At 42.1% G+C, this 27,799-nt stretch overlaps 1 protein-coding gene across 5 annotated transcripts in view; it reads right to left on the minus strand.

Annotated features, from left to right (window-relative positions):
* The window catches only part of THAP12 (THAP domain containing 12), a 36,041-nt gene extending 14,144 nt beyond the window's left edge, over positions 1 to 21,897 (minus strand). For 2 of the 5 annotated variants that reach the window (XR_013344608.1, XM_077806111.1), the window contains exons 1-4: positions 21,673 to 21,897; positions 10,006 to 10,126; positions 6,942 to 7,049; positions 5,857 to 5,893 (exon numbers count right to left, since the gene is read on the minus strand). Coding sequence is in view for 4 of the 5 variants with exons in the window: in XM_077806111.1 (XP_077662237.1) it covers positions 5,857 to 5,893; positions 6,942 to 7,049; positions 10,006 to 10,126; positions 21,673 to 21,761 (355 nt within the window). In the remaining variant the exon portion in view is untranslated. Of the gene's footprint in view, positions 1 to 2,673; positions 5,547 to 5,856; positions 5,894 to 6,941; positions 7,050 to 10,005; positions 10,127 to 20,323; positions 20,635 to 21,672 lie in introns of those variants that run through there. The other 3 variants (XM_077805906.1, XM_077805991.1, XM_077805818.1) reach the window with 3 other exon arrangements.
* Between the last annotated feature and the right edge of the window lie 5,902 nt (positions 21,898 to 27,799).

The raw sequence follows: 27,799 nt of genomic DNA on the forward strand, positions 1-27,799 counted from the left end.
GAATTATAATGTGCATACTGTAAGACCTCTTTCCTTGAGGGGGAAGGAGGGAGTATTAAAGGTCTGGACATTATCCAACGTTAAGCCTACTTTGGGATCACACTTATTTTTAAGTTAGTAATTGCTTCTTGAAACTGATCCAGTAAAGAGATTTATTTTCGTCTATATTAAAGTAATTTGGCTGTTTCTGGCAACTCTGGTCTGGTATTCACAGCAACTTTTGAGTGCACTGACAGCCAGATAGCTGCATCTAGAATCATTAAGTGGTTCTGGTTCTCTGTTCCTTTACAGCCGTGCTCTAGCAGCCAAACAAGAAGTGAAAGGTTTTCTACAGTCAGTGTTCGAAAGTGTGTTCCAGGAGATAAAAATCTCTGTGCTATTTTTCAAAGAACAGTGAATTGTAATGGGAGTTCTCTGCTGTGGTGAAGTATTTGATACGGATATAGGAAAAGGAAATAAAAGCAGCATATTCTTAAAACAAGAATTATTGTCATTAACAGAAGTCAACCAGCTAGGACTAGCTAAGTTAGAATCAACTAGTGAGTTAGGACATTCATCCTCTATATTTCAGTGAAAGCAGACTATCAGAGTAATTATATTTAAATTGGTTTAAATGGGTAAGTTATTTGATCATGCAGAAAACAAAAAAACAAAATTCAGATTTACTTTGGAAATGCATACTCCCCGAAGTAGGGGAAGTCTGCAGAATTGCAAACAGCATGGATCCCAAAGGTCCATGGGAAAAGGAGGGCACAAACCTAGTCCATTACTTTTCCCCTCTGCTACTATCTACCTTATGGTGGCAGTAAAGCTCTCTTTGAAGCTATGGTATCACTGACCAATTTCACTGAAGTTGCATCTTAACTCCCTTTCTCCAGAAGGCACAGAGGTGAGTTGGAAGTTACTCCTACTTCCATTAAGTTACTATATAGATTTCCACCCAAGTCTTCCAAGTTAGGAGGCCTACTATGGCGATTTGCCATTCCCTCATTCCTCTACCTCTTGTCTTTTGCCATTACTGTATATAAACTATTTCAGCGGCTCAGAGTGAGCAGGCCACTTGTTTCCCCCTTCTGCTCACTAATCCTTCGTCTCAGCTTGCCTGCTAAAATTCTTTTTTTAAGGGGCCTGTAAGTTGCTGTCTCCAGCTCACTATTGGTCATAAATTATATGGTGTTAGCAGCATTCTATTAACATACATACAGTGCATTAAAAAGTATCCCACCAAAACAACTTTGCCTGATGTTGTGCATCAGGAAACTCAATAAACGTCACCAGAATTGCTCTTCAGTTTGTTAGATAGCTACATTTCAACACTGAAAAACAAATGAAAATGCTCATAAGTTTTTACCAAATAACTATAATTGGGAATGCACTTTAAAGGAGATTAAGATAAGTCAGTTTGGGGAGTTCATCCTGCGGGACATGATCATTTTGCCCTTCCCATATTAATAAAAATGAGGAAGGGTCAGACCAGAGATGGTCCAAGTTCAACAGGTTTTCAAAAATGTGTCATGATTTTCTGTGCAGGTTCCAATTCATAAAGTAGTATCAGTTACAAAATACAGACAAAACAACCAAACAAAAAGGCCCCTGTGCCACCACTGTAAGTGTGAACGGGGGCAGTTGTACGTGATGTGTCGCATGGTTTGTACCTCACCAGTCACAATTTAGTGATTCTCTAATTTTCCATTTGCGGAGGAGAGATCTACACCTTCCCATAGGTTGTCTGACTGTGATTGAGTTCAGCCCACTGCCTATGAGGAAGGCAGAATCCTGGGACTTCTCACTGGATCTTCAAACAAGTCTTCGTTTGGGACATCACAAACGGCCCATGATTCAAGCCAGCAAGTGCTAGCATCCTTTACGTTGACCAGTTGCATTGACACATGGAGCCAGAAAGGCTTCCTGGATTTGAGATGCAAGAGTGGCAGTGAATTGAGGTCTTGGTGTAGCAGCCAGGATCTTCTTGTACTCCCAGATCACAGCAGCGTCTCACCTGATGTTGGCAGGTGCAATGCCTGCCAAAACTGGGAACAATGGTATTGGCACTGATTTGAGAGATTTAAGATTCCTATGACAATGATTAAGATTGGAAAATGCTACTTTCTCCATGTTTTTCCACTTTGTATGTTTTATAGCACTATGTACATTGTGTCACACTTTTTCATGTATAGTTAGTTTTCCCTGTTTGTGGGAATCTTTCCCACTGCAATTTGGGAGAGAAACATTTTTATTTCTTTTTAAAAAGAAATTAAGTGTGACCGTAAGTAAAAAAAAAAAACCTACAAAAACTGGCCAGGGGAAACTCAGGTGTAGTAACTAAAGTTACATTTTAGTAATTTTTAAAAATGACTACATGTCCCATTCAAATAAAGTATTTTTATACTGAAGAATGTTATATTTAAAGCTATGCTACAAGAAATTTTTAAAAACTCTTACACAATGTAAGAGTACCGTATACATGAAAAGTGATACCACATGTATCATTCCCAAACTAACGAGAAATTGAAATTTACTCCCATCTAACATTTTAAATGTAATGCCACTGGATGGAACTGTATGAACAATATAAGACAAAAATTACTTTATAAAAAACAAACACTCTCCCCCCTCAGGAAACATTGCTTTACTAATAAATATCAGGACTACTTTAAAAAAAAGAAAAAAAAAGCAAATTCACATTTTATTTCAGATTGAAATAAAACTATACAAAATTGTTTACTTTGTGCCAAAAATAACAGCAATATTTTCCAAGTCACTTCTTGACAAACAAACTTATTTCTAATTTTTCCAGGGTATGTTTACAAATAACGATGGAGGCAATAGATACACTTGTGTGTAACAGTAAGGACAAAAACAAATAAGTATAGATGCTTATGGAATAATTTTTACAGTCAGCATCTTTCAGGATTTTAGATTTAATATTCAATTCATACTTGTTAAAAGCTTAAAAAGAAAAAATAGTTGTGTGGCTCACACAAAGGAATGTAAACAATACAACCAGGTGATTGCGAAAGGCTAGCTCTTCCACAGAAACCTTAACGTACCTTCACACTCATTAATATTCACTTGATGTGCAGAACACAGTCCACAGTGTGATGACTGTGATAGAAGAATTCACTCTCCGCTAAGTTATTCAAATATACCATTTCCATATTTTTAAACAGTTTCCAAATAAACCAAAAACCCTAGTAACTGGTAAGCAATGGATTTCATTCTACCTTGTTTTCCTGCATTTTTTATGCATAAGTATGAAACAACCCCATAGGATCCACAGTGATCACAAATTACTTTTCCAAAATGACAACAAAAATGAGCACCTAGTCATGTCAAATCAGACGAAGAGTTTGAGTACTGTCTTTGTGAAGCACACTGGTTTATTTTCAAAGGTGTTTTTGTTCACATAATAGTACTTTAATGTGGATCAACAGAACATAACTTGTGTCACTGGCCACTGCTTGTTCAATCTGAGGTCTAAAATGGAAATACAATTGCAATGATTAAGTAGGTTACATACATTTTATAGTTTTTCCTCTTGATGTTAAAGTCTAAACAGAAAAACTGTTTCAACAAACTGATTAAAGATTTTTTTTTCTAAGCATCTTCAGTTACTTCTGAATTGTTTGCGGGAAGAAAGTCTTCTTGAAATTCTACTTTGTCTGGATAGAGTTTGATGTAGGTGTCCACCATTAAATCCAAGTCATGTTTTATATCAAAGTTTATGTTAAGCAAAGCTAAGTTGCTTGACCTCTGTTCTGTCAAGGTGTTCTTCAGGTATGCCTTCAAGCGCTTTCGTCCTACTTCATATTTCTCATTCTCCACTTTCATCACTGGAAGTATGCACAGAACTTTAAGCAATGCATACACATTAGGGAAAAACTTTATGTCAGGCAAATGAAGCGCTTCATAAATGGTAGCTGGAAGCTCTATATCTTTTCCTCTATGCTTCCATTTGATTCTCCAACAATGAAGTTCTGCACAAAGTGTATCTGGATTAGGTAGGTCATTTTTATACATATCAGCATGATGTTCCTCAGATGTATTAAATTTTAGTTGTCCCATGACTGAGGGCACTAAAGATAAACATTTAAGAGCTCTTAGGTGTTGTTCTGAGAATATATCTTTTAATTCCTGAATAATGTGCTCTACAGTTGGAACACTAAGTGCTTCTTTGTAGTAATTTTCTGATGTTACATCAGAGTCCAAATTACCTTGCTGTGCCCTGCGAAATTTTCCAGGGAGTTTAATTTGTACATCCAGCTTTGTGGCCAAATTTGTTGCTTCTTCAAACCAAAATTCATGATAAACTTCAATATTCTCCATCACTTCATTCAGCGAATGCAACACTGCTGTTAAGCTGCTGGCTGCAAAGAACACATCCGATGTTTGGCCTTGGAGATTTTTTCCAAAGGCTCTTGTAAAAGACAGAATGTTTTTCAGAACCACAACAGTGACGATGAAGTCAAAATCTGTTAATGCACTTGAAAGTACAAATGCTCGACCAACAACGAAGTTACTCCACTTGACAGACACATCACTGCTTATACCATCCAAGCACAGTACGAGTGCTTGCATTAGGTCCACTAAAATCTCAAAAGTATCGTGTCTACCTGTCCACTGAGAATGGCAAATCTCTTTCAGTTCATTACTCTTTTCCTCATTGTTCTGAAAAAGAACAGAGATTATATTGTCCAGTTCTACTAACAACTGTGGTGACTGATTAAAAAACGAACAAACTTCTTCTATCATCCCTAGAGCAATAGAAACTCCAACAACAGGGACTGATTTTGCCAACCATACATTTAGAGCACAAGAGGAACAGAGCGTGTACACAGCCTGTGGATACTTTTCCAAGAGTCTTGTAGCTACAATTTTCATTTTTGAAGCAAATCCACTGGAGACAATATAGGCTTGACCTCGACAGTACTCCATGTTTAGACCCCATTTTTCAATAATAGTTGTATGGAACTTAACAGCTAAAATTTCAGCATCTGCCTCATAAGGCAAAAACCCTACAAATTCTTCTCTCAGATTGTGGGACTCATCAACAAACCTCACCAACACCGGTAAATGTTCCTCACCTGCTATATCTACTACCTCATCAGTGACAATGGAAAAGAAGTGGGAGTCTCTTACTTCCCTGAGCGTCTCTTCTCTTACACAGCTCTCACAGATCTCAAGCATCTGTTTCTGTTGAGTTTTAGAACAATACTCCAGATTTACTGCAGCCATCTCAAATCGTTTTCTCAGAACTTCATCTCCAGCATTTATTCTGCATTCCAACAGAGCTTGAAAGTTATCTGGGGTGAAGATACCTTCTGGAAGTTCATTAGCATTATGGCCATCCAAAGGAATATTTTGTTTGCCCATGAGGATCAAAATTTCAAATAAAGATTTAAGGTAATCTTTGTTTTCCCTCTCTTCCAGCGTTAGAGGAACAACTTCCTCTTCTTGCTCTTCTCCTCCTTCTTCTGAAACAGTATTCTGAGCACTGCTCTCATTCAACTCTTGATTTGCCTGTTCCCGTTCAAAGGCTTCATCAACTACAAAATGAAAGACATCACAAGCCTAAGACTTCTTCATATAGAAAGTTTGCAGCATTTACTTCCCCCACAACAACTATATTTAAACAATTGCTGACTGGAAAATCCATAGTATTTACATTTTAATTAAGCAGTGTCAGTGTGGGACACTATTTGTAATATTTTTGAACAGAATTAAAGTGTTTTACCTATCCTTACTGTACAAGGTAACAATAATTTATTTCACACTACCTTATTTGCCTAAGCTAGTGCTATACCTAAAAGTCTATTCATCACTACGAACTCAAACTTAAATATATTGGCCACTTACTCTTTTGCTGCTTCAGTGTTCTTATTTCATCTTCACTCTTGGGGAAGAAAAAAAAGTTACGATACTGTCTGGCATATGGTCTCAAATTGCTGAAGAACTTCAAGACTAGCTACTAAAATTTTAAATAAAGCTGTTTTCAGAGTCCTAATACTTAGTAGACAGCTACTATGCATTCATAAGAATCTGAATGTTTTCAGATATCTCAGTGAGGGGACAGCAATAATGTCAAGTCTATCTGAAGATGTGCTGATCTATCACATAGTGGAACAGTACCCCAAAGTAAGTGGGAGAGAGCCCTGTCATTAAAAAGATTGTACAGTTGTAATTTCGAAAGAACCAGAAAATTTTATGGAAGAATTTTGTTCTGGCAGGGAGATGTACTAACTAGCAGAACTTTTTCAATTCTAATTGCTAGGATTTATTTGATCATCATTACGTAGGCTTATCAAAACTATAAAGAAATTTTTAGAAATCAGCTGTAATGTTTTGCAAATGCCACTATAATTAAGAAATGTTATAGCTCTTAATTTCCGTTACACAAACATTTAGGCCACACAAAACCTGCAGACAAGGTCTCTGTGAAACATACGATGGAGCCATTGGCAATCTGCTATTTCAGCAGAAGCTGCTTACTTCTGATTTCAAGCATTTAAAAAGGTGGACACTATTGTTCAAAAATGAACTTAAAAAAACCATAAACCCATAACTCTGGAATTCTGCCTAGTTCAAAATGTTAGAAGGTAAAATGGTGATCATGCAAATCCACATACTGCAAGATTTTCAGTGGAAAAATCTATGAAATACACCCATAATCGGTATCAAGTTTCTTCTAAACCAGCTCTGAGCAACACTTCTTTGTTTTATTATTTTCATTTCCTTACATTTTCCCTAATTCTATAAGTAGTTATAATATTAGCTTAAGATTTTAGTATTTAAATTTTCCAATAATGCCCACTACGATATTGTCTTCATAATGACACTCAGAAGGGTACACAAGTGCAAGGTATTGCTGTTATTTGGGCATCTCTTATTTGCACTTGCTTGCTTTTACTGCTTTAGTACAAGAAGATTCAATTTAAACATACCAACTCTTTTATTCTCTTTCTGTGCCTGCTGTGTGGATTGTTCAAGTGACTTGTAAGGTCAAATATAGTTGGCACAGCATTATCTCGTAAAACTGTTCTGTAAGGACTCTGTAAAGAGAAAGATGTCTAGATCAGAAATTTCCTTTAAAAATGTTCTGTCTCAGTACAAAAATTATTAAAAATAACAATTTCAAAGATTAGGCTTACATTTTACCATTTATATTTGGAAGTCTGTCATTCTGAACTTTACTTGGGCATTAAAGCTAGGCTGGTCTGTTTCCAGATAGTTTCGCTTTGATTGTTTGATGCTGTAGTGGAATATTTTAACAAAAAATGATTTTAATTGCAGAATAAGTTGTAGCAGAAGTCTTCTACATAGTTTTTTCATACAAATGTCTCTACTAAGAAAAACTTTCTGCTCACATTTCCTGTACAGAATATATTTTCATAGTTTTGCATAAGGCATCAGATGCTCTTTAAGTACAGTATTCTATACAGAGAAAACATAAGCTAGCAAAACTGATTATATTTTGCTAGCAACTGGATTCAGATGATCACGCTCAAATATGTATTACTGCTTAAAAAAAATCATCCAAACTAAACTTCAGGAAATTCCAAAGTTTGATTACATATTAGTCCCTAAAATAGTTTTTTCTCGGACACTGGCTGCTTTGACTCCCAGAGCTAAAACTCTGCCCTGCATATTTTTATATTAAGTAACATTATGTGGTTGAAAGCCCATTTAAAACATAGAATAGCACATATGGCAGGCCACCAGCTTGGCTTAACAGTGAAATCTTCGGTGAGCTTAAACTCAAAAAGGAAGCTTACAAGAAGTGGAAATTTGGACAGATGACTAGGGAGGAGTATAAAAATATTGCTAGAACATGCAGGGGTGTAATCAGGAAGGCCAAGGCACAATTGGAGTTGCAGCTAGCAAGGGATGCGAAGGGTAACAAGAAGGGTTTCTACAGGTATGTTAGCAACACAAAGGTGGTCAGAGAAAGTGTGGGACCCTTACTGAATGGGGGAGGCAACATAATGACAGATGATGTGGAAAAAGCTGAAGTACTCAAAGCTTTTTTTGCCTCGGTCTTCACAGACAAGGTCAGCTCCCAGACTGCTGCACTGGGCAACACAGTATGGAGAGGAGGTAAGCAGCCCTCAGTGGTGAAAGAACAGGTTAAGGACTATCTAGAAAAGCTGGACATGCAGAAGTCCATGGGTCCAGATCTAATGCATCCAAGGGTGCTGAGGGAGTTGGCTGCTGTGATTGCAGAGCCACTAGCCATTATTCTTGAAAATTCGTGGCTATCGGGGGAGGTCCCAGACTATTGGAAAAAGGCAAATATAGTGCCCATATTTAAAAAACAGAAGAAAGAGAACGTGAGGAACTACAGATGGGTCAGCCTCACTTCAGCCCCTGGCAAAATCATGGAGCAGGTCCTGAAGGAATCCATTTTGAAACACTTGGAGGCGAGGAAGGTGATCAGGCACAGTCAACATGGATTCACCAAGGGTAAGTCATGCCTGATCAACCCGATTGCCCTCTATGATGAGATAACTGACTCTGTGGATATGGGGAAAGCGGTGGACGTGATATATCTTGACTTTAGCAAAGCTTTTGGTACCATCTCCCACAGTATTCTTGCCAGCAAATTAAAAGTATGGATTGGATGAATGGACTATAAGGTGGACAGAAAGCTGGCTAGATTGTTGGGCTCAACGGGTAGAGATCAATGGCTCGATGTCTAGTTGGCAGCTGATATCAAGCAGAGTGCCCCAGGGGTCGGTCCTGGGGCTGATTTTGTTCAACATCTTTATCAATGATCTGGATGATGGGATTAATTGCACCCTCAGCAAGTCTGCAGATGACACTAAGCTGTGGGGTGAGGTAGATACGCTGGAGGGTAAGGATAGAGTCCAGGGTGACCTAGACAAATTGGAGGATTGGGCCAAAAGAAATCTGATGAGGTTCAACAAGGACAAGTGCAGAGTCCTGCACTTAGGAAGGAAGAATCCCATGCACTGCTACAGGCTGGGGATCAACTGGCTAAGCCGCAGTTCTGCAGAAAAGGACTTGGGGATTACAGTGGATGAGAAGCTGGATATGAGTCAGCAGTGTGCCCTCGTTGCCAAGCAGGCCAACAGCATATTGGGCTGTATTAATAGGAGCATTGCCAGCAGATCGAGGGAAGTAATTATTCCCCTCTATTTGGCACTGGCGAGGCCACATCTGGAGTATTGCATCCAGTTTTGGTCCCACCACTTCAGATGGGATGTGGACAAATTGGAATGAGTCCAGCGGAGAGCAACAAAAATGATTAGGGGGCTGGGGCATGACCTATGAGGAGAGGCTGAGGGAACTGGGCTTATTTAGTCTGCAGAAGAGAAGAGTGAGGGAGGGATTTGATAGCAGCCTTCAACTACCTGAAGGGGGGTTTCAAAGAGGATGGAGCTTGGCTGTTCTCAGTGGTGGCAGATGACAGAACAAGAAGCAATGGTCTCAAGTGCAGTGGGGGAGGTTTAGGTTGGATATTAGGAAACTCTATTTCACTAGGAGGGTGGTGAAGCACTAGAATGGCTTACCTAGGGAGGTGGTGGAATCTCCATCCTTAGAGGTTTTTAAGGCCCAACTTGACAAAGCCCTGGCTGGGATGATTTAGTTGGTGTTGGTCCTGCTTTGACCAGGGGATTGGACTAGATGACCTCCTGAGGTCTCTTCCAACCCTACTTTCCTATGATTCTATGAGTCATGCACTAAAAATCAAGAAATAGAATTCTGCCCACAGATTTAAGTTTGCTGCGAAACCCATGATCCTATTTCCCACGGTCATGGGAACAGTTTAGATGTCACTCCGTTAGCTAAAGATACTACATAAAATTAGGAGTGAAACAGTTATCTTCACTTTAAAAATTTCTCTTTGATAAGACATGAATCTCTATTTAAAAAAAAAAAAAAGTAGAAAGACTTCTTGATCCTAAGGTTAATGTTTAAAGCAGGAAAATGAACTTAGGTACATTTTACACAATGTGAAATAGAGGTTTAGTTGCCTTTACTTACGCTTCTACATATCATAGAGGTCTCAAAGTGTTTGGCACATAATCTGTAGTGCTTGTTCAGCTGATCTGGAGTTTTATCTTCTAAATCTGCCCTTCGACAGTTCTCCACCCACCTCTGACATCTGCATGTGAAACACCAAACTTTAGTTACTTTAATAGTTTAAGTTTAAACAAAAAAGCCCCCTATAATTTCTAAAACAATCACCATAAACAACATTTTTTTACATTAATGTTTGAAATTAGCCTTTTTATTCATTTTCAGGTGGGGTTTTGGGATTATAGTCAAATTACAAGGAAGGGGGGGGAACCCCAAACATGTTCCTGTTTGAACCATTGTAAAAATTTGATTTTCTCTTTTTATTCACTTTTAACGCCACCTCAGATGCTTAAATATTTCAATCTTTTCCTCTAAGCAATATTTTTCTAACTACACCTCAGAAACACAATGATTTGTTGTGCAGTTGTTCATGAGTGAAGACATGCAAAAATTTTATTCCTGAAGAAAAACCATTTCCCTCCTCTCTTAATAAATCTGACAAGTTTTTAAAAAGTAGATTTTTTGACACAAAATACAATTGAGAGTATTTTTCTTGTTGGTGATCTCCAAGGGCAAAGCTATACATTTACAATGGATCTTTGAACACTAAAGTAGAAGACAGGAAATCCAGAGAATCATCTCAGTTTGAAATAAATATTCAATAGACATACACTATATATAGTGTAATTATAAAATGTTTGGTTTTGTGCCATCTCAAGAACCTTGCTTACTTTTGTGCCACACATCATAGGGCTTGGAAGAAGTCTTGCTCTTAATAAGACCCCTTTTAAATCTGGAAGACAGTATTTTCTCTTGTGCATAAGACATGTCAAGGAGCAAATGATATAAACGTATTAGTTGGCTTTCCATTTATCCCAACGGATATATTTAATCAAGTCTTTGCCAAGGACTTTTTGAACCAGCACATGCACAAGACTGAGTGCAAAATTACTATAATGAAGCTCATCTGCTATTTCATTTGTGCATGTCCCTCAGAAAAATGTCATTAAATCAACAATTTCTGGCAGCTATTATATCTTATTATTTTCTAAAAAATTGACTACCAACAAATAGAATTCTATGGAAGGAGTATAATCTATAGATATATGCTTATTGGTATTATGAAGTCTTCACTGCATGACACCACAGAAGCCAATTATCAGTACCAGGCAAATTGGTTGAAACTATAGTAAAGAACAGAATTGTCAGGCACATAGATGAACATAATTTGTTGGGGAAGAGTCAACATGCTTTTTGTAAAGGGAAATCATGCCTTGCCGATCTACTAGAATTCTTTGAGGGGTCAACAAGCATCTGGACAAGGGTGATCCAGTGGGTATAGTGTACTTAGATTTTCAGAAGGCCTTTGACAAAGGTGCCTCACCAAAGGCTCTTCAGCAAGATAAGTTGTCATGGGATAAGCGGGAAGGTCTGCTCATGGATCAGTAACTGCTTAAAAGATAGGAAACAAAGGGTAGGAATAAATCGTCAGTTTTCAGAATGGAGAGAGGTAAATAGTGGTGTCCCCCAGGGGTCTGTACTGGGATCAGTGCTGTTCAACATATTCATAAGTGATCTGGAAAAAGGGATAAACAGTGAGGTGGCAAAATTTGCAAATGATACAAAACTACTCTAGATAGTTAAGTCCAAAGCAGATGGCGAAGATACAAAGGGATCTCACAAAACTGGGTGAGCGGGCAACAAAATGGCAGACGGAATTCAATGTTGATAAATGCAAAGTAATGCACATTTGAAAACATAATCCCAACTAAACATATAAAATAATGGGGATCTAATTAGCTGTTACCACTCAAGAAAGAGCTTGGAGTCACTGTGGATAGTCCTCTGAAAACACTCAGTCAACGTGCAGCAGCCGTCAAAAATCTAACAGAACGTTGGGAATCATGAGGAAAGGGACGGATAAGAAGACATCAACTATCATATTGCCTCGGTATCAGGGGTTCTCAACCTTTTTCTTTCTGAGGCTACCCCAACATGCCATAAAAACTCCACAGCCCACCTGTGCCGCAATACGTGGTTTTCTGTATATAAAAGCCAGGGTGGCATTACGGGATAGCAAGCCAGGCAATTGCCTGGGGCCCCATGCCACAGGGGCCCCCATGAAGCTACATTACTCAGGCTTCATCTTCAACGCGAAGTGGCGGGGCTCCGGGACCTGGGCTTCAGCCCCATGCAGTGGGACTTCAGCTTTCTGCCCTGGGCCCCAGCAAGTCTAATGCTGGCCCTGCTTGGAGGCCTCCTTGAAATCTGCTTGAGGCCCCCTAGTGGGCTCCAGACCCCTGGTTGAGAACTACTGCTCTATATAAATCCATGGTACGCCCACATTTTGAATACTGTGTGCAGATTTGGTCGCTCCATCTCAAAAAAGATGTACTGGAAAAAGTACAGAGAAGGGCAACAAAAATTAGGGCTATGGAACAGTTTCCATATCAGAAGACTGGAACTTTTCAGCTTGGAAAAGAGACGACTAAGGGGGGGGGATATGATAGAGGTCTATAAAATCATGATTGGTGTGGAGAAAGTAAATAAGGAAGTGTTATTTACTCCTTCTCCTAACACAAGAACTAGGGGTCACCAAATAAAATTAATAGGCAGCAGGTTTAAAACAAACAAAAGGAAGTATTTTTTCATCCAACACACAGTCAACTTGTGGAACTCTTTGCCAGGGGATGCTGTGAAGGTTAAGACTATAATAGGATTCAAAATAGAACTAAGTAAGTTCCTGGAGGATAGGTCCACCAATGGCTATTAGCCAGTTTAGGCAGGCATGCAAACCATGCTTTTCTGAAGCAGCGGTGGCCCACGTGCGGCTCTTCAGAAGTTAATAGGCGGCTCCTTGCACAGGTGCCAACTCTGGGGCTGGAGCTGCAGGCGCCAACTTTCCAGTGTGCCGGGAAGTACTCACTGCTCAACCCCCGGCTCTGCCCCCATTCCACCCCTTCCCCAAAGGCTCCTGCCACCTCCCCCAAGCCTGACAGGTCCTTGTCCCCTCCCCCCTCGCCACCCCCAGCCTCCTGGATGCCATGAAACAGTTGATCACAGTGGGCAGGAGGCGCAGGGAGGTGCTGATCAGCAGGGCTGCTGGCGGGTGGGAGAGGTGATGGCAGGCTGCTGATGTATTACTGTGGCTCTCTGGCCATGTACACTGGTAAATTCTGGCTCCTTCTCAGGCTCAGGTTGGCCACCCCTGCTCTGAAGTGTCCCTGGCCTCTGTTTGCCAGAACCTGGGAATGGGTGACGGGGGATGAATCACTTGATGATTACCTGTTCTGTTCATTCCCTCTGAAGCACCTGGCATTGGCCACTATCGGAAGACAGGATACTGGGCTAAATGGACCACTGGTCTGACCCAGTATGGCCATTCTTATGTTCAGCCTTTGAGATACAATATGATGCCTGAAAACCTACACAACTCCCAAACAAGAGTAATGACTGGGTCACTATCATAATCCTATAATTAGCTGTTCTATATCCACCAGCTCCTCCCTGATGTATGCTCCAACCTAAACAAAATCAAAGAGGACCACAGATGACTATATAGAATTACAGCATTATGGCGGACACCAGAGCAGTAACTCAGAAGGAATTTTCATTACAACTCTCATTTTCAGTGACAATTTTACTTCAACTGATCCAACTTCTAGCCACTCCCCACAAGTTAAGCGGAGCTCAAAATTTCACACTTAGTCTAGAGCTCTTTTTAAAAGTTATTGCTTGTATTCTGGTCCCCAGTGGTCATGGGACTGTCCTTCCCACAAACACAGAAGACACATTCCCTTCTCCAAAAAGTTATAGGAAGAGTGTGTAGAGATTTACAAACAAAATATATACAATTTTACTAAAATTCACTGCATCCTACCTCAGTCTATTCACTACTGAAATCCATTCAGCTATTAAAAATAAAATCTTCAGTCCACTGTAAAAAAAACAAAACAAAAACCCCTCAGATCCCTGCTTTGCACTTACAATTGACAATTTCAAAAAGTAAATACAGAGTCCTTGTTAAGAAAAGTGTACTTTTTGCAAAACTGGGGGAAAGGAGGGGAAAATATTAACAAACATGTTGCAAGATAACTAATAAAAAAATGACATACAAGCTAAGGATCTTTAGTTCAAAGTGTAATGAGAAATATCCTTATCTCTGCTGACTTTTCTTATCCTCAGGACCCTCCCAGATTCAATTAATTCATCCTTTCACCCTCACCCTACTTTATAAACTACAGAACGAGAGGTCCAAAAGTTTGGCTGTTTGGTGCATGTGAAATTTGAAGTTTCTGTCACTGAGCCCCAGAGACTTAGATTTATTAGGCTGAATGAGAAAGACAATTAGGCTTGCACTCTTTTTGGACCACAATGTCTGTAGCAGTTTCAAGTTTCATACATGCTGTAGGTGCAACAGATTGGTGACATACCAGTGGAAGGTGTAAAGAATGTGAAAGGAATGTTATGTGCAATCTGTGGGGTTATACACAGATTACTTTTAATAAACTGACTTGCAGGAGGTATGGGGGTGAAGAGAAGCAGAAGTGGCAGATCCTACAGTCACTGCCTACTTCCACTTCAGCACTAATGTATCCTGTTCCCATCCTGTATTCAGTCAGAAGAATGTCGTCAGTCTTCTGCAGTAACTTTTGGTTCAGATATAAGAGGTTTAAAGGATGCATTCTCTATTCCGTGGAGAGAAAACCTTAGTCTCAAATAGAACAGGCTAACTCTGAGGAACCAAAACAGGAAAAATACACAGCAGAAGCCTAGAACTCAAACACCCAGTAACTACACAGCATACCTGTGACAGTGTATCTCCCAAACAGCAATTAATTTTAAAAAGTGCTTATTTTAGCAGAATGGAGAAATTTCGTACTGATACTTTCAGTAAGTAGCTCATTTATATACCACTGTGGAAACATGGCAAAACCCACACATTTTAGGTGATGCCAGAAAATGCAAAACTTTCTTTCAAGTTCAAAAGAACGCAATCAGTAACTTAGTACAGAAATCTGTTAAACCAAGTGGTACTAGACAATTCATGTAGCAAATAAACGTAGATGGTCACTGGTACACCTGTAATCATGCAGCATTTGTTCTGTAAGTGCTTCATTGGCACAGAACAAGACCAGTCCTACCACAAGAGTTTGCACTGCTGTTTTGATTACCAGTCTTTTTAGCTCTAAGATTTGAGAACCTCTTCTTCAGTCATGGATCTTTAAAAGGATTGTTTTTAAGTATCTGATGACATCTCATAAGAGTGAAAGACCATTTTATTTAGGAAACGTTCTATTGACGGATGAAGTATAAATTATTTCTCTACAGGGTGGATAAAAATCAATGATAAAAAAATCAGATTAAAACAATTTTCTTTTTAAAATGATTTAAAATTAAATTTTAATAACCTGTTTATGTCTTAATTTACCATAATCTATTAAAACCATTTAAATTAAATAAAAATGGTGTTAAGTTATACATATTTGCCTAAAGCACTTGGTATCAAATTTTGTGGAAGCGCTCAATCAGGTTTTGACAGCAGCCTCTTCTGCGGGTGCAGAGAGAATATTTTCTTCATTTCAGTTTACACAACTAATTCAATTCAATGACCAAGTCATTGAAAGTTAAGAAGCTGATTGGAAGTTGAAAGATCAGGAAAGCTTGGTTTTCCCCAATTCCAATCTTCAAATAAGAACTAGTTGTGAGAGGATACAAGCTAAGAACAAGCGGTAAGAGGATACGATCAGTTAAAGTCACTGCCTACTTTCTTTGTTTAATAAACAGATACATTTTAAATGTAAAACATGTTTTGATCAATAAGAAAAAAGTATCCAGCACATCCCAGGTAGTTTTAATTTAAACTAAAACAATTTTCAAATTTTTGTTGTGTGCGTTTGCAACCGAATTCCAAATTTCCATCCAAATAGAGCTTGACACAAATTATAAGAATAATTATCTAGTAAATAAGTGTATTATTCGCCATTTTCTGAGGAATTAATTTGACTAAATTTATGTGAAGATATACAATTGCTTAAATGTACAGCTATAGTTTATTCTCCTGGTTAACTGGTGGTAGTACCAAATTTAGTATAAAGGCTATGTTTAGAAGCAAGACAATGTGTTTTAACAGTTACCAACCACCGAGAATCAACCTTGCTTTAGAAAAATAACTAAAAAGAATACAAAATTCAAAAACAAGATTAAAGCCAATTATTCAAATAACTGATTTACTTACATCAATCCGTTCTGCTTCTCTTGCCTTATTAGCATGAAAACAGGAGCCTTTATTTAGGAGTTCTTCTTTTCCTATTGCTTACACCTCATCTAAAGCCATAGCGTGTCTGCTATGAAGAACAGTAAGGAGTCACAATCAGAAAGATTGTCCCCATGGATCATCTACCATCTCATTTGGAATCACATAAATATCCTTACTGAAGCAACTACAGCCATTGCTTACATATATGTTAAGCAAGTACATATGTATTTTAAATGTCTTAAAGTAGCAAGTGTCTTAGGTTTTTTAATTAAGGACACTGTCCACTTTCACTTTTCATTCCTTCTCCCTTTTCCACCTGTTCTGTTTCTCGCAGGTGGAAAGATGGAGTACAGCTAGTCGTAACTGCCAAGTCAGCTCTCCACAGACAAGGTGCATCATTGATTGAAATCACCAAGTGGAAGCCTCAATTTAAATCATCTTTTCCATTTGTACTTCAGTTATTTTCTAAAAAAAGTTGCATTCGCACTGGTTGATATAACCATTAATACAAGTTCATTTACAACCTTTACATTAGTTTTAGTACATCTTTTTGCAACATAAGAGGATACACTATAACTATATACACATTTAAAAAATGATATCACTTAATATTTTCAGATTCTTATTAACTGTAGATTTTTAGTACCTTAGAAAATGGCGAATAATAAATTGCTTACTTATACTTCTACTCATAATTAAGGCTACGTTTTAGTCATGGGTATTTTTAGTAAAAGTCATGGACAGGTCACGGGCAGTAAACAAATTCACGGCCTGTTACTGTGACCTGACCATGACTTGTACCATATCCCTGACTAAATCTTGGGAGTGCCATGGGTGCTGGGGTGGCCCAAGGGGAAGCACAGGTGCTGGGAGGGGGCAGTCTCGGGGGTGGGGGTTGGCAGGCTCACTATCCAGCTTCTCGGAAGCGGCAACATGTCCCTCCCTAAGCTCCTAACTCTGCCAGCTCCCACTGGCCGGGAACAACAGCCAACAGGAGCTGGGCCTGCAGGTGGAGGCAGCACACAGAGCTAGGAGCTGAAGGAGGGACACATTGCTGCTTCAGGGGAGCCCCCCAGAGGTAAGCACCACCCAGAGCCTTTACCCCTGCCCACACCTCAACCCCCACACCCAAATTCAACCTCCTCCCACACCCAAACTCATCCTGCTGCTGTTGGGGTGGGGTAGGCAGTGGCCAGTGCGACTGGCCCAGGGGCTGTCTGAGCTTCTTGGGCAGCCCCAAAGCCAATCACAGTGGCCACTGCAGAAGTCACAGAGTCCGTGACAAACTTGCAGCATTACTCACAATTTGCATCAAACTGCTTTAGGATGGTAACTGAAATTTAAATAATCTGATATGCTATTTTGTGTTTTTTATTAAAACAAAACAAGCCCTTAATAGAATGCATGACCTACTGTTAAATGTTTTTCCCCAATTCTTTCTTTATATAGAAAAGCACCTGTTAACTCAAAGTTTTTGATAGAGGTTCATGGATTCAGCCTATTTATTTTTTATTTAAATGTTTTGAGAGAATACAAGTCTAGGCCTTAATGTATTTTGTATTAAATTCAGATTTCATTTTGAACAGTTTTAAAGGAATAAATTATAAATTTAAACTAAAAAAAAAAAAGTTTTGTTTTTTAAAGAAAAATCATTGATTTTTAACCATCCTGCCAGAGGCCAACAAGTGCTCTAAAGCACTGTTTTTCAAAGTTCGGGTGGCGATTCAGTACTGGGTCGTTGCATGTAAGGCACTGGGTCGCCTTGCTCAGCACCCAGGGACCCTAGCAGCTCTGGTCAGCAGCGCCAACTGGGACGTTAGAAGTCCCATCAGTGGTGCTGCTCTGCTAAGGCAGGCTAGTGCCTACCTGTTCTGACACCGCGCTGAGCCCCGGAAGCAGCCAGCAGCAGGTCTGGCTTCTAGGCAGGGGGGCCGGCTTCTAGGCAGGGGGGCCACAGGGTTCCATGCACTGCCCCCGCTCCGAGCACCAGATCCGCACTCCCACTGGCTGGGAATCGGCCAATGGGAGCTGGGGGTGGTGGTGCCTGCAGGCGAGAGCCGCACGGAGCCGCTCGTGAGCCTCTGCCTAGGAGTAGGACCTGTTGCTGGCTGCTTCCGGGGTGCAGTGCGGTTTGCGGTGCCAAGACAGGCGGGAAGCCTGCTTCTGCACCTCAGCTGCACCACTGACTGGAAGCCACCAGAGGTAAGTCTGTGCCCCAATCCTCTGTCCCAGCCCTGAGCTCCCCCCAAACCCAGAACCCCTTCCTGCATCCTAAACCCCTCATCCCCAGCCTCCCCCCAGAGCCTGTACCCCAAGCCCAGACCCCCTACCCCAGCCCAAAGCTCCCTCCCACACCCCGAACCCCTCATTCCCAGCTCCACCCCGCAGCCCTCATCCCCACACCCCAACCCTCTGCTCCAGCCCTGAGCCCCTCCCACACTCCAAACCTCTCATCCCCAGCTCAGTTGGGTCACGGGCATCAACAATTTTCTTCAACTGGGTCCCCCCCAAAAAAGTTTGAAAACCACTACTCTAAAGACCAATCTGGGAACCTCTGAACAAAGCTGCTTTAGCAATAAAAAGAGAGAGTGATAAAACAAAATGAATTTATTCTAATTACTTGATAATTATAAAAAGGACTTCCAAGGGAGGAATGGTCTGGATATACCTAGCCCTGCCTCAGGAAGAGGGCTATAGATGACCTCTTAAGGTCCCTTCCAGCCCTACATTTCTATGATTCTATGACTTGGAAGCACTATATAAATATTAAATATAATTAAAATGAAAAATGTGACCAAAGCAGAACTGCATAGGTTTCAGAAAAAACAGAAACTGTTGAGAGCTACTTCTATGTAATACTTGCATGACACACTACCTACCTCCCAGTTTTCTGAGTGGGTCACGTAATTGTTGTAAGCCTTTCTTAAGTGCTAAAGTATTGAGTGGAAGAGAAGAGGAAAATGTGAAGCACGAAACAAATATTCTTATGAAGGGGATAATTAGACACTCCACTAAAAATATGGTAAAACTCAGTGTCATTTTAACGTATTAGACTAAAATCCTTTTCCAGCCTCTTCCTATCACTTTTCAATTAGACTATCAAGACTCAGCTCAAATACTTATTATCCTAATGATGCAAAAAACTTATATATTTGCTTAATTTTACAAGAAGACGACTTGCTTTGTGACCTCAGTGGGATTACGCACAGTATGTCAAGTTAAGCACATGCCTGAGTTTTTGCATATTTGGGGCCTATAATACTACATTTGTTTCCAAAGAGCACAGTTCTCAAAGGAAATCCCCCCCATCACGATAATATTTAGCCCCTTTTCTTATAATTGTGCATAATGGGAGGACAGCTGTCCTCATTATTCTTTCTTCTAGGCACAGTACAACAACCCAAGATGAAAAGGCACAAATCATGAAGATCAGCTATTTTAGAACAAACAGATTTGCAATAAAATGTAGTTAGTACTGAGTTTATGGCACTGAAGACAGAATGTGCCAAAACACCTACAGCTATGTTCATATCTATAATGACTACACTACACCTGAGTACAAAAAGGATGTAAGTGCAGCAACCAAGATACACATAACGTTTTCAACTTAAAAGCAAACTAATGCATTTATATACATGTGTCTGCTTTAAACAGGAACAGATATGTGACACATTACAGTTGAGATACAATATAGTTTATTTTTCTAAGGGACTTCAAACAACTGATAACTTTCACGTGAAAAAAAACTGCAAAGGGTAGTGTTGTTAATTTGAAATATATTCAAACACATTAACATATACTACTTTCTAACAGGCATACTATCCAGGGTAAACTGTATGTTTTTCAAAAATGTCTATACTGCCACACAGAGCGTATCCATATCGAACTGCCACTCAATAGCCAGCAATCAAAAAATGTGTATGAGTTAGTGAATTTGGGGAAGATATACACACACACTATATATGTATGTATATATAAAAGCTGTATGGCACATGTGCTTTTTCAACCTGTCATCATCCAGACCTTGCAACAATGGCTCCTGGCAAATTAACAGTGCAACTCAACAGACAGCACCAAATCTCCTCCATTTTGCAGAAATTGCAGCCAGCTTTGTAATTTAGTAGGAAAGTGTAGTCCGCAGAGATGATGGGTCTCAGCAAGCACTATTCCATCTTGAGTCAAGGGGCAGACTGTAGAGATGATGCACGCTCAGCAGGCAGAGGACTGTTGATTCAAGGAGACAACTCTTCCAGTATATTAAAGGGTAGATTTGCCAGATTGCATTACAGAATTCTGCAGTCTGTATATGACAAGTGGAATGCACTTTGACCACCCTAGTTTAAATAGACAGCATCATATTCAACTGGGCAAGTTTGACAACCTCCCTTAGAACCACATTTTCAAAAGTGACCATTGCCTTCGAGTGCTTGAGTTATGGAGTGCTCAACTTGGGACAGTCTGGGACCGATTTTCAGAAGTGCTGAGCATCCATAATTCCCACTGAAATCATCTAGAATTGCAACTCCTCTGAAAATGAGGCTTCAAGCAAGCAACCAAGAAGAGAGAGAGAGAACCCAAATCAGTGAAAATTTAGACTAGAGAAAACAGAACATCGGCCTTTGAAGTGCACAGCCCACGTGTACCAAGATCCACGACTATGGAGTTAAATGAAGTTAAATGCTTCCGGGGAGCCTGTATCTGTGTTTCACAAAGGAGCCTGTGTCTACCTCTGTCACACGGGAGCTCTTGCGTGGGAGCTCATGACTATCACCTTCCCCCTCCGATCTGACGCCAAGCAGCTAAAGAAGTGGGGTTTTCACCCACGAAAGCTTGTGCCCAAGTAAGTCTGTTAGTCTTTAAGGCGTCACCGGACTCCTCCTTGTTTTTATCTCACTTCTCATGCCCCCGCCTCACACTCCCACGCCGGGCCTCTGCCCGCCTCACCCCTCCATCCACCCCCAGCGCTCCCCCGCTCGCCGGCTCTGCCCCCCCCAGGCTCCTTCAGACACGCGCTCTCCCCGCGCGCCCCGAGACACCCCCCCCTCCGCCCCCAGGACGGGTCTGCGCAGCCGCCCGTCCGCCTCCCAGCCACGGGCCGGCGGAGGGTGGCCTGGGGCCCCGCCCCCCGGGAGCAGTGCGCGAGGCCTCCCGAGTCCTCAGGCGAGCGGGGCAGGCGCCAGCCCGTCCCTGCCCACACGGCGGCCTGGCGGGGAGGGCCCGGCCCGGCTCGGCGCCCAGGTGAGGAGCGGCCCCAGAACGGGAGGGCGGCAGCCCCGGCTGGGCGCTCCCGGGGTCTCCTCCCGGCCGGGCCGGGCCGGGCCCGCACGCGGGGGCCGCGGCCTGGCCGGAGCGGGGCCGCCCGTGGGTCTCACCTGACCGGGTCCCGGGGGAAGCGGAAGAAGGCCAGGTCGGACTGGGTGCTCTTGCGGGTGCAGTTGGGAGCCGCGCAGAAGTTCGGCATGGTCCCCGTGCCGGGGTCTCTGCCCCTTTAAATCCGCGCTCCCTCCGGCCGCGGGGGTGGGTGGGGGAAGCGGCTCTACACTGCTGTGAGCGGCCGGGAGGATTCACCGCCACCCTCCGCCGGGACAGAGCCGCCTCCTTCCCACAGTGCCCCGCGCCAGACAGCGCGGTAGCGCGCATGCGCCGCAAGCCGCACGGGCCACCCCGGAGGAGATGCGGAGTGCGCATGCGTTTTCTCACAGAGCCGGTGTTGGAAAAGCGCTCCTGTGTTCCCGCCACCTGGCTGGTAGTGCGCATGCGCCTGGTGCAGGGACGCGCATGCGCAGAATAGGGGCGGGGAGGATGGTAAGGTAGTAGTTCCTGGCTGGGGTAGGAGGGAGGCTGATAGAGTAGCGCAGCCTCTCAGCAGCTGCCTGGCCCAGAGGTCCAGGTTTATATGGGCAGGAGATGGGGTGAGCTTGGAGAATGCAGCTAGCCCTGTAGAAGGGCTGAGGCCCATGCTGGAGGCAGAGAAGCTATAATTACTGTATCGTCTGCCACAGCTGATGCCCTCGCTGTCCCTGCGGGGGGGGGGGGGGTCTAAGCTCAGCTCTCCCTTGGCCCTACCACCCACTGTTACAAGCACCACCTGTGTGTTTTAGGAACTTGATTTGGACAAGTAACCTGCTCAGTTTAAATGTGGAGTACTCCCTTGAAAGTAACTCCTGGTGTTATGAATTTGGCACCATAAAATGTAAAGGTCTTTGCCTTTTTTTCCTATTAAAGTTTTAAAAAAAAAAGTCAAAACAAAAAGTATTGCTATGCCATGCCTTAAGTTTCATGTCTCATTTTGTTGGCCCATTAAAGGTAGTGAATTCCAAAGTAGTGAAAAAAACTGCTATTCCTGGAGACTTCTACCGTATGGCCATTTGCAAGAGTGACCAAGGTGATGAACTGAGAGGGACAGTCCTCGGCTAATAGGATTCCAGACTGTTCAGGCTATTAAAGATCATTACTGTCCCCTTGAACTGCAAAATACTGAGAGTTGAACCTTGGTGGGTAGTTGCATGTACCTACTGACTTCTCCCAAGAGATCAAGTAGCCTTAACAGTGCTTTATGTCTGAGTAGGCAATGCAATAGAGTGTGCAAAAACAGCTTTATAATTTTGGACTTCATAAATAGAGGCATCACATCACACAGCAAAGAGGTAAATCCTCCTATGCTATTCTTGAGACTACATGTGTAATACAGATTTCAGATCTGGGCTTGTCAGAAACAAAATGGAGGGAGTTTAGAGAAAGGTAACCAAAAAGACAAAGGGGAAAATTTGATTATGGGGAAGGATGAAATGATATGTATAGCTCAGCTAAATAATGATCTGAAGTTGATAGACGTGGTAACAGGTGGCTTTAGCTCTATTAGGGTGCAAACAGATGCAATGGTGCCCACAGAAATCCTGCAGTAGCGACTCCTGCCCCATGAGTCTGGGTCCAGCTCTGCGGGCACTGATCACCCACAGCAGTACCAACTACACCACAACCCTAAATCCAGTGTGGAGGGGAGCCCTGGGCCGAAGGGGATGCTGGAGAGCAAACCCTGCAGCAGTGGCTCTTGTCCAGTCGGGCTGGGCCTGGCTCCCTGCTCTGGGCATTGCAGCCTGGTTCCTGAAGTTGCAGCACCACTCAGGTTGGCCCAACCATCACAGTCCCCGTGCCTCGAGTGGGGAGCCAGGCCCAGCCCAGCAGCAAAGGTGCCAACGCTGTGGGGTGAGCGCAGGGAGGGCTCACTCTGCAGCCCATCCTCCCCCAGGCCTCCTTTCAGCACGGTGCTGGATCAGGGTTGCAGTGCCAAGAGGGAACGTGCTGCTGCAGGTGGTTGGTGCCCCATTGCTGGGGCAAGGAGGGGGCAGTGCCATGCACCCATTGAACTGGGAGCTTACATCCACCTCTGTATGGTGACCATAGCATTTGAAAGGTGTAAATTCCAATGAAGGACATGGATTGTTCAGGGTGCTGTAGGTGTAATGACCTGAAGTTAAGAAGAGATATTTAGACTGAACATCAGACAAATGTCCTGACTTGGAAATTGGTTAGTCTATGGAAGAGTCTTTCAAGAAGTATGAAAAAAGCTTAATTGTTTGAGACATTTTAAAATATGTTTTTTCTCTAAAAATAAAGAATTAATTAAGCTTCCTTTAGACTGGTTTCTAATAAACAACCAAAAAGCCAAAGTGTGAGTGGGTCAAAAAGTTGTTTCTTCATAGTAATATTCCTTACGAAGAAGCTTTGACTTCTAGGCCCAGATCCTTACAGATATTTAGGAGCCTAAGGGATCTGATGGAAGTTAAGAGCCTAAATACCTTTGAGGGTCTGTGCCTACAGCCCTCTAAACCATATGCCTTAGAGTGGTGGTGCTCAACCAGGGACTGCAAGCAGGTTTCAGGACCAATGTTAGACTTGCTTGGGCCCAGGGCAGAAAGCAGAAGCCCACCACATGAGTTTATGCTCAAATAAATTTGTTAGTCTCTAAGGTGCCACAAGTCCTCCTTTTCTTTTTGCAAATACAGACTAACACGGCTGCTACTCTGAAACCTGTCACATGGGAGTGAAGTCGAGGGCCCTGAGCCCCACCACCTGGGGCTGAAGCAGAAGCCTGAGCAACTTAGCTTCACAGGGGCCCTTGCGGCATTTGCCCTGCTTGCTACTCCCTAACACTGGCTCTAGCTTTTATATGGAGAAAACATGGGGCTCTGAGATAAGGTTCAGTGTAGCCACCGAACAGACAGACAGACATCTTAGAGCTCAGTTTTGTTTCTGTAGTTGTCGTGGCACAGATGGGCCCTGGAGTTTTTACAGCATGTTCTCAACGTTTTCAGAAAGAAAAAGGTTGAGAACCCCTGCCTTAGAGCACGTGCCTCTTACAGTGTGCTGCCCATGGAAATTATTGAGTTTGTCACCATTGTTTCAGCCTTGCTTTCCTGCCAATCCCTTCACTCGGGGTATGCAGCTGCGTTCTTTCCTATACTGAGGGAAATTGCTATCTGAAGGATTTATATTATTTTGTTGTTACTGGTGCCTAAGAATTTGATCTGAGCCTCAGAGACAAAGGGTCATGCATTGCCATGTACCTTGCAAAATTAACTACTGTGTTCATGTAACAGACACTTTTACAAGATGCTGTTATGGATAGCTGAGATCAGGGCCAAAACTTAACTGTATTACCTCCTCCAGCTGTTTCCCTTGTGGATTTTCTAGAGTGATATGTGTTTAGTTTCGATAGCAAGGGTAAGTCAATGAAATAACAAAGACAGGAAAAAAGGGATTTGGGACACACTCCTGAATATTTATTTATTTTGTGAAGCGGGGAAAGTTAGGGAGCTAAATTAGGAAAATGGAAGTAAATTTTGGCTTTAAGAGGTACAGTTTGCAGATAGCATAAGATGCTTAATTACATACGATCTGATCTTGCAGGCATTGACTGCAGTAGGAGTTGAGCTCACAGAGTCAGGCTCATAATAAAAATCCCCACAAAACTAGTTTTCTGGTATTTTGGAAAGGTAAAACTGTATTATGTAAAATCTAGCCTTGCTTGTCTATACTGTTGTAGGATAGGTATAAGAATGAGCTTCAGTTATAAACTATATTTTTTTACACTAAAAATGTGTAATATAGTGTTGCCCTTTGGCCCAAGCAGCTAATACTTGGGGTGTTGCAGAGCTGTTTCTGTTAGGAGGGGGGGAAAATCAACAATATGAGCCAGATTATTGTCTTTGTGTTCATTTTTGTAAATAAGATTACATCAAAGTCCCATTTCCATGAACATGGCAGACATAAATAATAATAGGCAGTTTCCTTCCTCAGAAATCTTCAGTTCTGCCACACCAGCAAGCTAAATGTCCAAGAAGCTATCTCTCTGCTTCCTCTGACGATCCTGCTCACAACTGCTTCTCCAGGCTTTTTGCCTGTAAGCGCGCACACAGGCTGCAAAACCAATATCCCAGCCCCTCTGTTTGCAATCAGGGAATGCCCTCAGCCCATACAGCTCCACTCTGACTTGCCCTGTGCTTTGGTAGTCCTCCATTCTTTGTAACTGTCTCTAGTGGAGTTGCTCCTTCCATTGAGTCTGGAGCTATGTCTTCACAGCCAAAAAATGTAGGGTTTTATAGAGATCACTGACACCTGCTAGCTATTTTGCTATAAAATCCCAATGGAGCCAAGGCACGGGCAGCTTTTACTGCAGTGTAGCTAGCAGAGGTCAACACTAGACCCCACATTTCGGTTTGACCTTGCCTAGTTACATTATGTTAAAAACTATAGAGCTGTGTCTCCACTAGAATTTCACTATGAGAATAGTTAACAAATTGTCTCACTGTAAAAACACACCCTTCGAGAGGCCTTGGCACACACATTGATTTTTAACAACTCTTTGATAGTCTTTGGTTCAGGCTGTGTCTACACTACGGCCACGACAGCAACATAGCCATGGTGCTGCAGCTAATGCTTCCTACATCCATGGAAGAGGTTTTTCTATCAATGTAGTTCATCCATCTCTCTGAGAGGTGGTAGCTAGGTCAACAGAATAATTCTTCCTTCAATCTACCATCTACAGTGTGGGTTAGATCAACCTAACTACCGCACTCGGTGCAAAACTTTTCATAGCCTGAGCAACACAACTAGGTTAATCTAATGTTTAAGCGTAGACCACACCTCAAACCCATTTGATGGCATCCAATAGCACCTTTCAGCATAAAGATGGTATATGTTGCTAGAGCCTATCCAGAAGTCTTTCAGTCATAATAAATCTTAATATAACGAATGCAAAGAAATTCCGTTTTAATAGGCTAGAGCCTACAAGTGAATTAATGGGGTGCTGAAGAGTTGTAGTTTACGCACAAAACTGTACTCACTCTTAAAATTGCTGCAGTTTGATGGGGAATGTGCTCTGGATCAGCTAGCTAGCTATCACCTATTATAAATCAACCACCATGTTGCCAAGAAATTAAGGGGGGAAAAAACAGCAGTCATGTTTTATACATGACCAAGCAACCACTAGATTTGATTCTCCACTGCCTTGCAACTGGTGCATTTATTTACACTTGCACAGAGTGAATGCATATTGGGTGTAAAATGATACCTATACAAAATGATAGCATTTTACATCCAGTTTGCATTCACATTGCCCAGGTATAAATGACTACATAAAGTCCAGGACAGTGGAGAATCAAGGCTGGTCTTCACTATGGGGAGATCGTCGCTGCTACACTCGATGCAGCAGGGGTCGATTTAGTGGGACAACTGAAGACCTGCTAAATCAATGGCAGAGTCCTCTCCGTCGACCCTGGTATGCGAAGAGTAAGGCAAGTCGACCGGAGAGCATCTCCCGTCGACGTGGCGCCGTGATGACACTGGGGTAAGTCAACCTAAGCTATGTTGACTCCAGCTACGTCAGTGGTTCTCAACTGTGGTACACTGCTTGTTCAGGGAAAGCCCCTGGCGCGCCGGGCCAGTTTGTTTACCTGTTGCGTCCACAGGTTCGGCCAATTGCAGCTCCCACTGGCCGCGGTTCGCCACTCCAGGCCAATGGGGGCTGCAGGAAGGGCGACCAGCACATCCCTCGGCCCGTGCCGGTTTCTGCAGCCCCCATTGGCCTGGAGCGGCGAACCACAGCCAGTGGGAGCGGCGATCGGCCGAACCTGCGGACGTGGCAGGTAAACAAACCGGCCCGGCCTGCCAGGGGCTTTCCCTGAACAAGCGGTGGACCAGAGTGAGAACCACTGCGCTACGTTATTCATGTAGCAGTATAATTTAGGTCGACTTACCCCAATAGTGAAGGCAAGCCCTCAGACTCAGTATGTAGTGTAGACAATGAAAGTTTTGACCAACTAGCATCTGTAGGATTTTTCCCCATATGTGCAATGTGGATTAAGGTTACTATGAAAATCATAACTTGTGGATATCTAAATGTTTGTATTTAAAATTCTAACAAATGTCATTTAATGTCATATTAATGTAAGTTGTATTTAATTATACTGTTTTAAGTGAAAATATTATTTAAATCTT

Source organism: Eretmochelys imbricata, chromosome 1 (assembly GCF_965152235.1).
Source record: "Eretmochelys imbricata isolate rEreImb1 chromosome 1, rEreImb1.hap1, whole genome shotgun sequence".
Taxonomy (NCBI): domain Eukaryota; kingdom Metazoa; phylum Chordata; order Testudines; family Cheloniidae; genus Eretmochelys; species Eretmochelys imbricata.